The sequence below is a fragment of the Callorhinus ursinus genome, unplaced genomic scaffold (genome assembly GCF_003265705.2).
Source record: "Callorhinus ursinus isolate GAN/ISIS: 27379988/994484 unplaced genomic scaffold, GSC_fseal_2.0 scaffold4, whole genome shotgun sequence".
Lineage (NCBI taxonomy): Eukaryota > Metazoa > Chordata > Mammalia > Carnivora > Otariidae > Callorhinus > Callorhinus ursinus.
This window is the reverse complement of record NW_027397066.1, coordinates 71,348,487-71,364,301: the sequence shown is the minus strand read 5'-3', so window position 1 is coordinate 71,364,301 and position 15,815 is coordinate 71,348,487. Positions and strand designations below refer to the sequence as shown.

The following is a 15,815-nucleotide window of genomic DNA, read 5'->3' as shown; positions in this document are numbered from 1 at the left end:
GAATGGGCGAAGCTGTCAACATTTAGTAAGAACATCTATGTGGCATCTCTGAGATGTGCCCAACAGCACCCCTTTCTCCCTCCCTGTGCTGAGGGACACGGATGCATGAACTAGTCTGACAATCCAGGGTGAGGAGCGCAGTGACTGAGGTGGGCCCGGGACCTCAGCAGAGCTCAGGGGAAGCGTTGGCGGATAAAGGCTTCTCGATGGATCTGCCTCTTGAGCTGATCTTGAGGGTTGAGGAAGAACTGAACAGACCAAGAAGTGACAGCTAGGCCAAGGCCTTTTTGAGACTCACAGTGGCTTGATGTGGTTGAAATAACAGGTGTTCATAGGGAGTGGCAGGTCTGAAGAAGTAAGCAAAGACGGAGTAATGAAGTGCACTTTATTATGTAACGATTTTAAACTTAATCTTGAAAGTGAGGTGATGATAGTATGTTAAATGGGAGAGTGACCTGGGTTAATCTGGTTTCAGAGCAGCCTGGAGGCAGTGCCTGGGAGTACTACTAAAAGATCTAAAAAGATTCCAACCAATATGTGGTCTAATGGCGTTTGAGTCATCTTAAAATTTAAATAAATCTTGTCACTCCCCTACTTAAAATCCCAGGCTCCCCCTCTAAACCCCTAACCAAAGCCTACCAGACCTATAGGGTCTGGCCCCTGACCACCTTTCCATCCTCATCTGATGGCACTCTCTCTAGTAATTGTCTTCACTCAGCTTCCGGAATGTTCTGAGCTCTTTCCTGCCTCAGAAACTTCACTCATGCAGTTCTCTTCATCTGACGGGCTCCCACTCTTGATTTAGGCCTCAGAGAGGCCTTCTCTGTAGGGGAATTTCGTCCCCATCTGTTTTCTTTCATATCACTTCCACATTTCAGGGCAGGGCCTAAATCTGTTTTTAATTAACTTACTGAACAGTTGAATGTATGAATAAATGAATAATCCAGGATAGAGATGATAAAGGTTAAAATAGGGAAAAGAGCGATATATGAAGGAAGACAGATATGAGAGGCACCAAAGAGGAAGAAGTAGGTGGAATGACCATGCGAGAAGAATGAGGGAAAGCATCTAGAGTGATGCCCAGCTTTGGAGAGAGGCATCATGTGGGTGATGTTAACATGAGCCCAGAGAGAGAACATGAATGAAGCAAGTTTGGATGGGAAGGAAGATGAGTGTGGGGTTAGGAACGTTAAGGATGAGATGCCTGGGAGATACACCAGTGGAGATGCCTGGTAGAGGTTGGCACAAGGTTTGTAGTTCATGAGCTAGGTCTAGGGGCACTTGGAGTCACCAGCATCAAGTACCAGTTGAAGCTGTGGAAAAGACCACCTGAAGAGAAAACCGAAGACTCAATCGCGGAGAATACACTGGCTAAACACGTTTCATAAAGAAAAAAACTAAGAAAGTGAATAGAACAAGAAGAAACACAGGAATAGAGGGAGTCCTGGAAGCCAAAGAGAAGCTTCTAGAAAGCCAAATGCCATAGGAGCAAAGGCCAGAGAAAGCCTGAAAAGAGCCCATAAAATTTAGCAATTAAGAGGACCCTAAGCAACTCTGGTGAGGCCTTTCAAGAGGTAGAAGTGAGACAGCAGAATAAACAAGAGAGGTGAATTAAAGTTATTAAAACCTCCAAATATTTTAATCTAGTTTTGGTTAAAATTTGAAGGAAATTATAAGTAACACTGTGATGGAAATCTTTGAGGGATAAAGTCTGTTGACACAAGTGCTTTTGTGAGTGCCCATACTGAGCTGGTTATTACTTTGTCATCTGAAACAAGAGAGAAAGATGTGTAATATTTATATATGTTATCACAAAAACATAAAGAAGAGAAAGCTATGCACATGGAACGCAGGCCATGTTTAAATTAGTATTTATGCAAGAACATATATTTCTTGTCATTGTAGTTTTGTTCTATTGAAAAGGACAGAGAGCTTTCCAGCCACAGGCAGTCTTTAAAAGTTACTTTCCGTGGGCTGCAAGCTGTGATCTTCAGACTGAATGTGTTTGCTGTGGCAAGCTGTTGGAATGTTTGCCACCGGAAATTGAATTAGCTTCCCACCAATGTGATGATTAACCCACGGACTTTGACTTCCCTGATCTAGTTATCAACAGTTCATCTGCATGAATTCTCTTGCAATTAGGAAAACTACCTTTAGATTAGATAACCATCTTTGCAAGATTTTTACAAGTAAAATAAAATATTCATTTTTTATTGAGATATAATTGACTTGTCATATTTTATAAGTTTAAGGTATACAACATGTTGATTTGATACTATTCATTTCTTTTTTAGAATACAAAGCAAAGCCTTCTTCCAGAGATAAAGAGATGGAGACACATGGACTTCTTCATATAAGAGCTCTTCCTACCCTAGGACACATCATGCTGTATTATGATTGTGTTGTTCATTTCTCCAGTTTCATTACTTCTTTGGACACTGGTGAGTTTAAAGTTAAAGACTTTCTTAATCTAATTGATGACATTTTCTACTCTGTGAAATACGTTATATTTTCTACTCCGTAAAATATTTACTGAGGCCTTGGTATTTTTCCCAGTGCTTTGTGGGTTATATATGGGTTAAAATATTAATCCTTTGTAATGTTTCTTCTAAGTATTCTTGAGAATTTTCTGCCTTTTAATCTTGTCTGTTTTTTTTTTGACATATAGAAATACCAAATTTCTATGATGCTAACTCTACCAACTTTTCTTTATGATTTCCATTATTATGTTTAAACAGGAAACTTGAGAAATTTTAATGGAGAGAGCAGAAAAAAGAAGAGGCAATTGTATTTTTATCATAGATTCACCAAAGATTTCATTTGGTTTTTCCAAAGATCTTTAACAATACCATTAATCCCCTTCTTTAAGTTCAGCATCTAAGTCACACAAAGGAATTCTGTGGCTCTTTATAACTGTAACCCATAATATAAGTACGTACTTTGATGGTGGATTCATAGCAACCTCAGGTTTCAAGTGAGAATAAATTCTAAATTATAGAGAAAGTGGGATTACCTAGTTCCCATGTCATTTCTCTCCTCTGGGTTAAGTAGACTAATTTTAAAGACATAGGGGCTGAGAACTAACACTGATAAGATAGAAAATAGGTCTTGATGGGCACTTAGATGCTTCAAATGAATGTCCAAACAATTCGAACCTATAGTTTTTAGAACCTACTGATGAAACAATTCAACCATTGTCAACTATCTCTGGGAAGAATTTTGCTCTTACTATTCTTTACATGACAGACAGTATCCTAGGATTTTTTGGTATATTAATCCCAATCGTCAGAAAATATTTCTTTTCTTTCTTTTTTTAAGATTTTATTTATTTATTTGAGAGAGAGAGAATGAGTGAGAGCACGGGCAGGGGGAGGAGAAGAGGCAGAGGGAGAGGGAGATGCAGACTCCCCGCTGAGCAGGGAGCCCGACAACTCAGGGCTCGATCCCAGGACCCTGAGATCATGATCTGAGCTGAAGGCAGACCCATAACTGATTGAGCCACCCAGGCGTTCCACAAAATCTTTCAAAATAAGTATTTCACAGATGAGAAAACAAGGGCTCAGAAAGGCTAAATAACTTGCTCAAGCTTACCTAGTATACAAGTAGTGGAGCTGGGATTTGAACTCAGATCTCTGCTGATGCAAAAAAATCTATACTTTTCCTACTATGCCAACTGCCTTCCAGAACCCTATCTACTTCATATCAAGAGCTTCCAATATGCAAGGCATACGGCTAAGTACATTATCTCATTTACCCACAGAGTAATACGCTTGATATTATTGGTCATTTGATATTGATATTGCTGGCAAGATTTTAAAACTAGTAGTTAAAAAGATGGTTTTTGAGCAATGGGAAAGGGCTCAATCACTAGGAGCCAGTAAGGCTTTGTTAGGAGTAAATCATGTCCGCTTATCCTCATAATGTTCATTTTTAATTCGGTCACCAGCTAAGAGCAGAGGAATGGTGGAGTTATTCTGACAGGCATTTGAAAAAGTCTTTCTTATTATCCTATTTCTTTCTTTTTTTTTTTTTAAAGATTTTATTTATTCATTTGACAGACAGAGAGACAGCGAGAGAGGGAACACAAGCAGGTGGGGTGGGAGAGGGAGAAGCAGGCTTCCCGCTGAGCAGGGAGCCCGACGCGGGGTTCGATCCCAGGACCCCGGGATCATGACCTGAGCCGAAGGCAGACGCTTAATGACGAAGCCACCCAGGCGTTATTTCCTATTTATTATCCTTATTATCCTATTTCTTGAACAGTCTGAGCTAGATGATAATATAATTCAGTGAACTCAGAGAACTCTTGACTAATGGAAGATGTTGTTAGACCAATCTTTTTTGATTTATTAATTAATCAGGATAAGGACATGGATGGTATCAACTCTGTTGATCCAGTGAAGAAGCCAAGAGGAACAACTGATACGTAAGATGAATGAATCTAGATCCAAAAAAATTTCAACAGATGAACTGAATGAGATGAAATTTAACACAGCTGAAAGGGAAGTTCTCTAATATGTTCCAGGAAAAAGTGTTCATGTATTAGTTGGGGGACACATTGCTTTATAGTTTTTTGTGAAGAGACTGAAGAATCATTTATGTGAAGAATCAGGTGATGGGAGGAGGCATGAACCACCGCTGTGTATCTGACTGAGGACACCTATGGTGCCCCTTTCCCACTCTTTCATCATGAGGCCCCTACTGTGCCTTCAAAGGGACCTGATAAACGGAACATGTGCTGGAGGGAGTTTCTATCACATGGGGACTCAAATGCATGTCTCCAATTACATGATCAACAGTGAAAGAAACCAGAAAGGTTTAACCTGGAGAAGACTTAAGGAAGACTGAATGTCTGTCTCCAAACTTCTGATGGGCTAAATTGGAGAAGAACATGGAAAAGGTACTTGGTATAGGTGGGCTTGGAGGGGGAGAGCTAGGGGAGGAAATCTGACAGGTTAGACTTGGCCCCATATAAGGAAGAACTTTCTAACATAGCCATAGAGAAACAGAATGAACTATTTCAAAGAAGTCAGTCCTTTAACCTGGAACTCTTGCTCAATCAGACACAAGAGTACTGACCATTTGAGAGGGATGCTGCAGGGGGAATTTTAGCATTCCATGGAGGTTTGATCATATGGTTGCTAAGATCCCTTCCTAGCCAGAGATTCTACAGTATTCTGAAATTAAAACTTGGCCTCTGTAAAATATGCAGCTACTGATATAAGAAAAAAGTGGTTAGTGTGAAAAAGAACAGAAAGCATTAAATTCCAAAATCAATAAGAAAACACTAATTATATGACTTAAGTAAGGCATGTTTCCTAGAACTCTAGCTATTCAGTTTATTTATCTGGCCTAGTTCCCAAACTTGTCAGCGCATAGGAACACTCGCTTCCCTGGGCCACCTCTGGAAGGCTCGGATTTAGCAGATCTGGGCAAACTGTAATTTTAAAAAAATTCTCTTGGTGATTCTGATGCTCAAGCAATTTGGGGGGGCCACCGAAAACCTAAACGTACTTATAGGGGTACTTATATTTTGCATAAGAAATATATACGTATGTATGTGTCTGTGTCATGCTTGAAAAAATCTTAATAATGATTCTAATCAATCTGTTAATATTTAAGGCCAGTGTAGTTTAATATTTAAGCGCCTACGCAGGGAGCAAACTCTACTTCAGTATTCTAAGCTCTAACAGCTTAGAACATAAAAAAAATATCACATCTCTGGCTTTACAACTTTTAACATAATGAATAGATCTTTTCTACTTTTTCAGCATTTCTATCTTAGATAGAATGTTGTAAAAAGTAATGACATTCCCTCTTAAACAAATAACAGAAAAAAAATAAAGAAAACGGACATTACTCACACATACATACATTCTAGCTTAAATATCTTTTTTTTCCTTAAGTTCCCACGTGGATTGGCAAAGTCTCAGAAAATGCAAAAAGTCGTCATTCCCTGTTAAAGCTCATTAAGAGCTTACTAGTATTAATAAAAAACTGTGTGTGGGGATAGTAAACAAATCAATATTCAATTTCTTAAAATTATAAATATGGAAATGTGTTTCCTCAATCCTTTATGTTCAACTTACAAGTTTAAAAAAATTTTTTTTATAAATCTAATAAATTTTAAAAATGTTTTTCAGAGAGCTTTTTGTACCTAGTCAGTTAAATTCAAGGTGGTCAATTTTAATGTAATGAGAATGGCCTTATTAAATCATTGATAAATTTTGATTCTCTCCATAAACAAAGAAGGGGACTCTTTTTAAGATTGGTGTTAGTTTTTTAAGCCTTTCTAAGTGTACACTATATGAAGGAAGTCCTTTCCCAGGAGTATCGTAAGAGGTCGTGGTTGTCATAAAGCTGCTTCCTTGCCTGTTCTCACAAAGACCTTTCGAGAGAAGAGGACAGAACTCCCATCACCCAGTACCCTTTGATTCAGAACATCAATCCGTTGTCTAAGACTTTCTGGACTTCAAAGCAAATGATTTTTAAGACTTGTCCTGGCTAAGGCTTGAGTCCCCTCCCCTCCCAGGGGATGCACAGACATACTGAAAGAAGAGAGGAAGAAGAAACAGATGAGTCTGCCCTAAGTTTCCTATAGAGTACAAGGCCGGTGATTACCGAAGATTTGGAAGACATAAGGAATTTGAAGGAACCCACACAGGAAACACATCCAGATCCAAAAGAATGGGACTTTTATATATATATATCCATAAAAGCAATATTAGGAGACATTATTTGTATTTCCTGAACGTTAAACTTTGAACGTCATTTTGCTGAAAATAATTTCTACATTAGATAGATAGACTTCACGTTAATTGATGTAAAAATAGTGACTGTATTTTTCAGAAAATCTTTTTTTTTTTCTTAAAGATTTTATTTATTTATTTGACAGAGAGAGACAGCGAGAGAGGGAACACAAGCAGGTGGGGTGGGAGAGGGAGAAGCAGGCTTCCCGCCAAGCAGCGAGCCCGATGTGGGGCTTGATCCTAGGACCCCGGGATCATGACCTGAGCTGAAGGCAGACACTTAATGACCGAGCCACCCAGGCGCCCCTTTATCAGGAAATCTAATAAAAAAAATCCTTTTACTTGGTTTTTTGATATCTGGCAGGTTGCCACATGCATCTCATAGTGAAAATGGTCATGGCTGACAATGAACTGGTCAATCAGATAACGCTGAATTTTAATGAATTTTTACCAGAGGAGAGAGGAGAGCTTTACCAAATTCTAAACTGAAATTGAAAACAGAGAGCTTCTGAATGAACCCCTCTGATGCATATACAATTCCTTTCAATTACAGTTTTGACAGGTCAAATATTTTCAAAACTTTTCCTTTAGTAGGAGGAAATGTTCTACTTACAAATGCACAAGACTATGAGAAAAAGGAGGTATGTGGCCAGCTCCCGTAAAACACTTTTAAGATACTTCTCTCGGTTAGTGTTGCTTTCTTCCATGAGTCTTGTTCCCCAGAGACCTTTAAAATAATAATGAAAAGTATGACACTTTATTTTTAAAAATCTCATGAATGGCAAAGAAGAAACATTAAATGGTATAACCTTTAGGGGGAATTCTGTGTATATATATATATATATATGTGTGTGTGTGTGTGTGTATATATATATATATATTTTTTTTTAGCATGCTCTGAATGTAACTAAGAAACTGTTTTAGCAGGAGTGCCTTTTATTTAAGAATACATCAGCCTCTACTGTCCCCCCAGATGTACAAAACACAAGGCGACAATCTGATCATTGTCTAAACTCCAAATCCCATCAGAAAATGTCTTAGTAAAAATTTATAAAGAGAACAGGAAATGAGGGCACCCCAGAAGAACATATTAAATAACTGTGCACACACACATCTGCTCTTCCTGTGTGGGGGAGGACACAATCTGGCAATTATCCTCTTACTAAACCTAGTTAGGACATGATGTAACTCTATGGCACATGACACCTTTTGGATCACCCCTGATGAAAAGAAAGCCTGGATGGAGCATCATTTCACTATGGAAATGTCCGCTGGCACAAAATCTTGCTACTCTGTACCATCTCTCTCCTTTAAGAAACTCAATGCTGACTGACTACTCTAAACATGCTTAGCTTAACAGATTTGAAAAATGCTAACTGACATATCGTCTTTAAGTTAAAAGCAACAATCGTTCAACTTCTTTCTCTCTTTGGAGAAAGAATAAAATCAGCAGCCATGTTCCATATTTTAGCAGATGGAAAAAGTGTTGGGCTGGCTGAGTGGGGATGACATAACCCTCCGCGAGCTTGCTGGAGGCAGTGACCACAGTTTTGGACTCGCTCAGCAGACAGACATGGTGGCCATCCAAAACCCCCATTAATGAACAGTGTGGTAAAATCACATTGCTGGCTACTTGGAAGAGCCTTCATATTTGCCAAAAAGGACAAACTTCTCAATCCTTTCAGTTAGATTAGGTCGGCTTGTGAATGGCAGCCAACCTGGCCCCGGCATTCTGCCTCACACGTTTATTCCACAGACTTCAACGCCATCAATCACTGAAACTCACATAGCCACTTAAGCCACCATCAAGCCACACAGAGGACAGAGGAAAATGGCATCGAGGCTTTTACTTCACGGAAATGACTCCATCACCAGTGTTTATGTATTTTTTAAGTCTTATAATAATACATTAATTCTACTCCTAAATTTGGGTATTTCATTTCCTTTTCTTTTTTTTCTCCCAAATTTCCTTTAGGAAAATCAGCATCTGAATTCAAAGACACTGTGTTACGTATCATAGGTTTCAGCACATGGAAAGTGGAGCATGACTTATGACCAGGTCTGCTTCTGCCAAGATCTGGTAGTGGTCAGGGAATTACTCACGCAGAAGAAATGCGGCAACCAGAATGTTTGTTCACTGAAACTCTATCATATTTAAAAATTATTACAAATTTAGATGACATGGAAAATTACAATCAGAATAACACAGAGGCAGCCAAGTATTAGGCTCAGTAGCCCTGGATGCAATCACACTATTTCTTTGGTTATATTTCTTTTGGAGACCAGGCCTAAAACATACACGTAAGTGGAGATGACTAGTCTCTTTATCATCAGGAAAGATTGTTGTCTTGCCTCAGTCAGTGATTTCACTCTTTCCCATGGTTTATAAACAATTATGCACTAAGGAGTAGTCATGGTTCTTAATATTTACGAATGGTATTGCTTGACCTATCAATAGAAAAACCAAACTCCCATCAACTTTTATTCAAGCTAAACGTGCAATGGTCTATGGCAATTTAATTCTAGCCCTCGAATGAAACATTTCAAGTAAAAAGAAACAAAGTTCCCTTATTTATATTTTTATATAATATACTTTATGATTTCATTGACTTTCTAAATTATCTACTTCCTCAAATATTTATCACCTTCAAAATTTCATCCAATTTCCCCACTGGGTGTATATGTAGGTCTGTCTTAGGACACGGGGACCTCTTTACATTCTGCTGAGTGAGAAATAGCTATGTCTACAAATAGAAAAAATTGCTGTCCTATGGCTAACTACTTCCCATGTTTAGCAGAGCTGATGGAATAAGAATGGATACAAAATGGCAGCATGCTTCAAAATCAACTGTTGTCTTTTCCCACAACTGTCCTCACTGTGGAGGGAGTACATGCTCAGCATTTCAGGCACTCACACTCAGTACATAAAGTGTCTCCAGCTATTAGGGAGAACATGCTATGAGGGGGACACCAGATGATATCCAGCTTCTCTCATATTTAAGAGGGTGTTTGGTCAATGCCAGAGCCCAAAGTTGGAGTACTTCATCTAAACAGTGTATATTCCCATAGGCAGTGGTACTTATGAATATGAATATAGAGGGACTCTGAGATGGATAATCTGAAACACAAAAGATGTCTCAAACATAAATAATTGTGAAAAATGCCATTTTTGCAACTATCTCGTTCAAATACTTCCAAGACTACTTTGCAATACACAAAAAACATCACAAAGAGAATGATATAATGAATTCCTACGTATCTCTTGCCTGGCTTCAACAATTATCAACTCAGCACCAACCCTGATTCATCTAAACCCTCACCCACTTCTTCTCAATTTTGAAACAAATTCCAGCTATCGTTATCATTTCATCCTGAATATTTTAGTTCCATGGTCAAAAGATTGCGTGTGGATCATTTGCCTCATACCAACCCTGTCTCATCTGATGTACACTAAATCCCCATGACTCATTGATCATGACAAGGTGCAATGTGGAATTTCGGAGTCAGCTGTGATCAACTGAGGGCTCAGTCACATATGAACAGTGGGACCTTATCGAACGTCATGAGCCTCCCTTTCCTCAGCTGACAATGGGATAAAAGTACCTCTTGGTGGGGTTCCTTGGGGAATTAGAAATATTATATGTAAAGCACATAAAGTACTTGGAAGAGGCTTGTCCATAGCTCCAGAAACAGGTGCAACGCTGAAAAATGTCCTACTTCTGACATCTAGTTGGTCTAAATCTCACAACAGTGTAAACACCCAAATCCATATGAACTTCGATTTTACTGTGAATAGCCTAACCAAATTCTCATTGTATTTCTACCATGAAAGAATTCGGGGTTTTTGTGCTCAGACACATGTGGGCCTTGTTTAGGAAGACAAATACAATCCTTCCAAATACTTATTTGAACTGCAGGCCCAACTTTACAAAGGGAAGTGACTTTTTACTACTATTGGCCCATTTAATATAGAATATTCAGTTGCTTCCTTATATGTTATTGACTCCTGAATCTTAAATTCTCAGTCGGCCCTCTCCTGAGGTACTGACAAGCAGATGCCACAGCTAACAGTCAGTTCTACATGCATATTCCTCAGACAGTTAATACTAGCACGCCCCACACTGAGATTTCTTCTTTCTTTGTCTAGAAACCTACTTGCCCGGTATGGGTTAGTGGTACAAGCCAGAAACATGGGTTTCATCCTCGAACAGGCCCTTTTCTTAACCCTCACACGGAGCTGGTCCACAATTCTGATGGCTTCTGTCTGTCTCCAGTCCAGCTTCCTTCTAACCCAGTGCACATGCCCTGGTTGCAGTCCGTTGTTACCCCTGTCTCTTAGTTACCCTCTCCTAACCTAGTCTCCCACCAACCAGTACTATCTGCCTCACTCCATTCTCTGCATTCTTGCTAGAATCATCTTCAGCTTGATATGTGACCATATCAGCCCCCTCCTTGAGGCCTCCACGAGCTCTAACTTTCTAGGGGAAAAAGGACCAACAAGCAATAGGCTTGCATGGTCTTACTTCTGCTACTTTCCCCTCCTTAAATTCCCTCTTCATCCTTCAAAATGTTAACTCAAGTTTCACTTCCTCCGACCTCCTCCCATACAGCTGGTCCTCTCTTCTTTGGGTCCCTGCAATCCCGAGACCTCACGTTGCAGTTATTTACTTATACCTGTTTTCCCTACGAAGCTGAACTCCTTGAGAGTTGGGACCTTGTATTATTCATCTCTGTATCCCTAGCGTCCACCACAAAGGAGACTCTCACAAATGTTTGCTGACTGCACAAATTCTGTTACTAGCATAACCTTAACCACATACCTCACAGTAGCAACGCTACCTCAAAAAAATGCCCACAGCTACAGGAATACAAAATCTTGTTTGTTCAAAATCATAATGCAACCAAAAATGTGTTGCAGACATACAATGGAGCATTATTCATCAAAGGGAACGAAATTTGGATACATGCTACAACATGGATAAACCTTGAAAAATTATGCTAAGTGAAATAGGCCAGACACTAAAGGACAAACACTGTATGATTCCACTAATATAATGTACCTAGATTAGAAAAAGTCACAGAGACAGAAAGTAGAATAGAAGATACCAGGAAAAGGGGAACGTGGTAATGGGGAGAGTTTCTATTTGAAATGATGAAGTTTCTGGAAATGGGCAGTGATGATACAACAAGTGAATGGGAGAGAAGGGATCTATTTGTTATAGCAGCCCAGCCCACCCTGACCAATACAGCCAGTACTTTAGGATTTCTCCAGGAAAACAAAACCCCCAAACCCCAAGCATAGATGTTTAAAATAACAGGAGATGACTTTACCACGTTGATACATCCACAGAACACATTCAATTCTGGAAATTCAGAAAATTTGATAACTTACGTAAAGTGTCAAATTTTATTTTTGCACTAAAAAGAGTTTGCTAAGAAAAAAGCAAACAAGATTATTGGGGATGTCTTTAAGTTTGAGGGCAGTCTTTACATCTTTTGGCCATCCTTCACTTTCTTTGGTCCAGACCTTCACCACTTCTTCACTGGCTGCCTGCTACATGGTCCTTCCGCCTCTCTGCCTCCCTGTGCGAGCTTTTCTGCACAGCACACTGCCTACCAATACTACCTTTCGGCATGTTTCTGGTCCTGTTAACAACTTGCAACTGCTTCCTAATATTTAGGGATAAATTCTCAGTTCCTTGGTTGGACACATGTTTCCCACAACCAGACCTCAAACGTTTCTTCTTTACCATCTTACTCCTGCTAAGGAGATAGATCTATCTACTGTACAAAAAGCAAAAAGGACCATTTGTTGTCCATCTTGGATTCATGTCATTAAAGAACATCACAGAGTATGTGGAAGCTAGAAAAGACTTTGGAGATTAGGTTCAAGTCCTCCGTTTTATAAATGAGGAACAGAGGCTAGGGGAATCCTAGTGAGTTGTACAAAATCACGAAGGCAGGAGACCTCCAGGGAAGCTCCTGACCACTCCAAGCTTGAGAAATCTTTCCTACCTTTAGAAATTGCAAGTTACTTTTTGTTCTGATCCTAGGGTACTACTTACATAATGCATGTCAGATTTTTGTCACTGGTATCCTATGAGGGAAAAAAATCACAACTCGTTCATGGTTATTTATTTTACTTTTCTTGGTTTCTACCCATAGGAAAATGGTGATGGTGCTATTTTACCTCTTTTTTTTTTTTTGGTGGTGGTGGTGGGGGAGCACCTAGTTCAGTACTAATTTCATAGGAGGTGCTAATTATTCAACAAATGTCACTTATTTAATAAGTGATAAGTATATGTTTAATTTTTAATATATTTAATAAAATAAAATTTATTATAAAATTTTCTAAGATTAACATTTTCCTGCGTCTCTTGCCCTACTAATTAGACCATTGATAAGGTTTGACTAGAAGTTCCCTATGAGCCTATACATTGTAAATTTTTTGATAAAAAATTAGTGAAGAACTACACTTGTATATAAACTCATATAAGGATATGTATTTCATTTCATTATATTCCATTATTGAGTTTATTCAAAGAAGGCTAAAGGATCATGATTTATTATTATTCACTAACTTGTAAAAAACTTCTCTTACTTCAGTGAATATTTTTTAAAGCACACTTAAAACAATGTAAAATAATTTGTTTGGATACAGTTTTGAACCTTAAAAAGCTTTACTAACTTACATAGGTTGTTCAAAAAGGGTCTTTTATGGAACACTACATCAAAAACTAATGATGTAACGTATGGTGATTAGCATAACAATAAAAAATTTTAAAGAGGAAAAAAAAAGGGTCTTTTGTTCCCCATCATGACATGAATCAAAGTAACAGATTAAGCACTTACATAAAAGAAGTACAAAAGTGCACACTGTTGAAAACTTATGATTCAATTTGTATTTATGAAGCACTCACATGTCAGAGACATGCTATGCATTTCACATGTTTCACCTCATTTAATTCTCCCCACTCAAGAACAAAGTATTATGATTATCTCTTTTTAAGAAAAGCAAACATTGGGGATCAGAGAGATTAAGCAATTTGCCACTGTGTGGTAGAACTGGAATTTGGGTGTAGGGCTGACTTGGTCTTAATCACACTGCTACATAAAACCAGCTGGATTTTTTGTACAAGATTTGCAAAACTGACAGGGAGGAGCAGGGAAGGGAAACTTTCAAAAGAATGGAGAATGGAAACTCTTAAAAAAGTGGAGATTAAAATAATTCGAATGTGAGAGCAAATGCAACTCTTTTCCAAGGATGCCTCGGACAAAACTTCGCAAAACAGGATCCTCTCTGCTCCTGGAAAATCTGGGTCCTCTAAATAGGCCCTGGCAAATTTGAAAATTCCTTTCCTGCCTCTGGAAAGTTGGGTGCACTGAACTCTGACACATGTACACACAGCTGGTATCTGGTGACTTCACTGTTTTGTTGGAATTTCAAAGAACATTAAGTTAGCTATTTAAAACCATACTACCGAGTTTTTTAAACAATGTTAACTTTTTCTTTGCAACTGTTTTAGAAAAACGCCTAGATTAGAAATGGCTAAATAACTGTCTTCATAGACACTATTTTATTCTATTTGTGGTGTTCTCAACAGCTCACTCTCCCCAAAACCACCACACACATCACCAAAACAACACCCGTGATAACTCAATGACCCTTCTCCCACAACTTGGATAACACTACAGTTACCCTTTCCAGAATGGAATGAGGGGTAAGAGGGCATCCAGACCAACGGAAGACCCGATACACAGGCGCAACTACCTTCAGTTGTATTAGAATATTCTTTCTTTTTTTCCCCCTACAAGAAAAAAAATCTTCAGAGGTACCCTTTCATTCTAATACGGCTTTCACTTATATACAGAGGTAAAAATATGCTGACCCATCTTCTTCTGTTAGAAGAAGGAGGTATCCCATAAATTTGCACAAACAAGGGCGCAGTGGAATTCCGCATGGGTACCGGAAGTAGAGCACAATTAGCAGAGGTGGGGTACGCGCTTGCAAGGGAGACGGGGACACAGGAGGGATGCGAGGTGGAGCCCCGGAAAGCTGCCCACAGCGGGCGATGGCTCTGGCCGGCGCCCGCAGCTCTGGTTTGTGCATCAGCCGCTGCGGGTCGCGCGCTCTTACCTCGCAGCCCACGAACCAGCCTCTCGGCCCAGGCCACTCGGGGCGGCTGCCCGTCCAGGGGGAGGTGGCGATGCAGCGGGTCCCCGCCGCCGGCCGGGCTGGGACTCGGCGGGCCCTGGTCCTCTCGCCGGCGCCGCCTCCCGCTCGGGTGGCCAGTGCCGTGGTAACCCCCCAGCCCCCGGCCCCGGGCGCCCACGGAGCTCACGGCGGAGGAGGCGGCCGACCTCCGGCTGCCCGGGCGCCACTCCACGTCCATCTCCACCACCATTCCTCCTTCCTCTCCTTCCACCTCCTCTTCCTCCTCCTCCTCCTCGGCCTCGAAGCCTGGGTTGTCACGGCTCCAAGCCTGCCGCGAGCACGACGAGAGCGGAGGAGAGGGGGACGCTGAGGCTCCGGCCGGGGGGTCCCGCGCGGCCGCCTGCCGGATACGCTCCATCTCGATCTCCAGGCCCCTCTGCTCGCGGAGGCCGCTTGGAGCCCCCAGGCCGGCGCCCACGGCCGCGCCGCCCGCCATCAGCCGGCCGGGGCCGGCCGCTCGGGACGCTGGCGACCGCTTCGGGGCCCCGGGCTGCTGCGGCTGCACGCGACTCGAGTTCACCATCGCGGTCACTGGCGCCCCGCGCGCCTTCGCCCTTCGCCGCGCCTGGCGCAGCGCGCTGCAGGAGCCATGTTCTTTTCTTCCCGGGGCCCGCCGCCTCCTGCTCCCCGCCCCCGACCTCCCCGCAGTCCCGCGTCCCTCGCCCGCCCCCTCGGCCCGCCTCCCCCTCGTCTCGCGTCTCCCAGCCGCCGCGGCGCGCTGCAGGGGGAGGTGCGAGGAATCCGCCCCCGCGGGCCGCGCGGTCGGCTAGCTGCGCCCAGGCTCGTGTTCCAAGTGAGGCGGGAGCCCAGGAGCGGGCGCCCACGTTCCGTTCGGGTAGAGGGGCTCCGGCAGG

At 41.3% G+C, this 15,815-nt stretch overlaps 1 protein-coding gene across 2 annotated transcripts in view; it reads right to left on the bottom strand.

Annotated features, from left to right (window-relative positions):
* PKD2 (polycystin 2, transient receptor potential cation channel) overlaps positions 1 to 15,605 on the bottom strand; it is a 56,473-nt gene extending 40,868 nt beyond the window's left edge. The window contains exons 1-2 of one of the 2 annotated variants that reach the window (XM_073891931.1): positions 14,884 to 15,605; positions 7,360 to 7,473 (exon numbers count right to left, since the gene is read on the bottom strand). In XM_073891931.1, the coding sequence (XP_073748032.1) occupies positions 7,360 to 7,473; positions 14,884 to 15,484 (715 nt within the window). In that variant the 5' untranslated portion in view covers positions 15,485 to 15,605. The remainder of the gene's footprint in view (positions 1 to 7,359; positions 7,474 to 14,883) is intronic. The other variant, XM_073891930.1, reaches the window with a different exon arrangement.
* Positions 15,606 to 15,815: the final 210 nt, after the last annotated feature.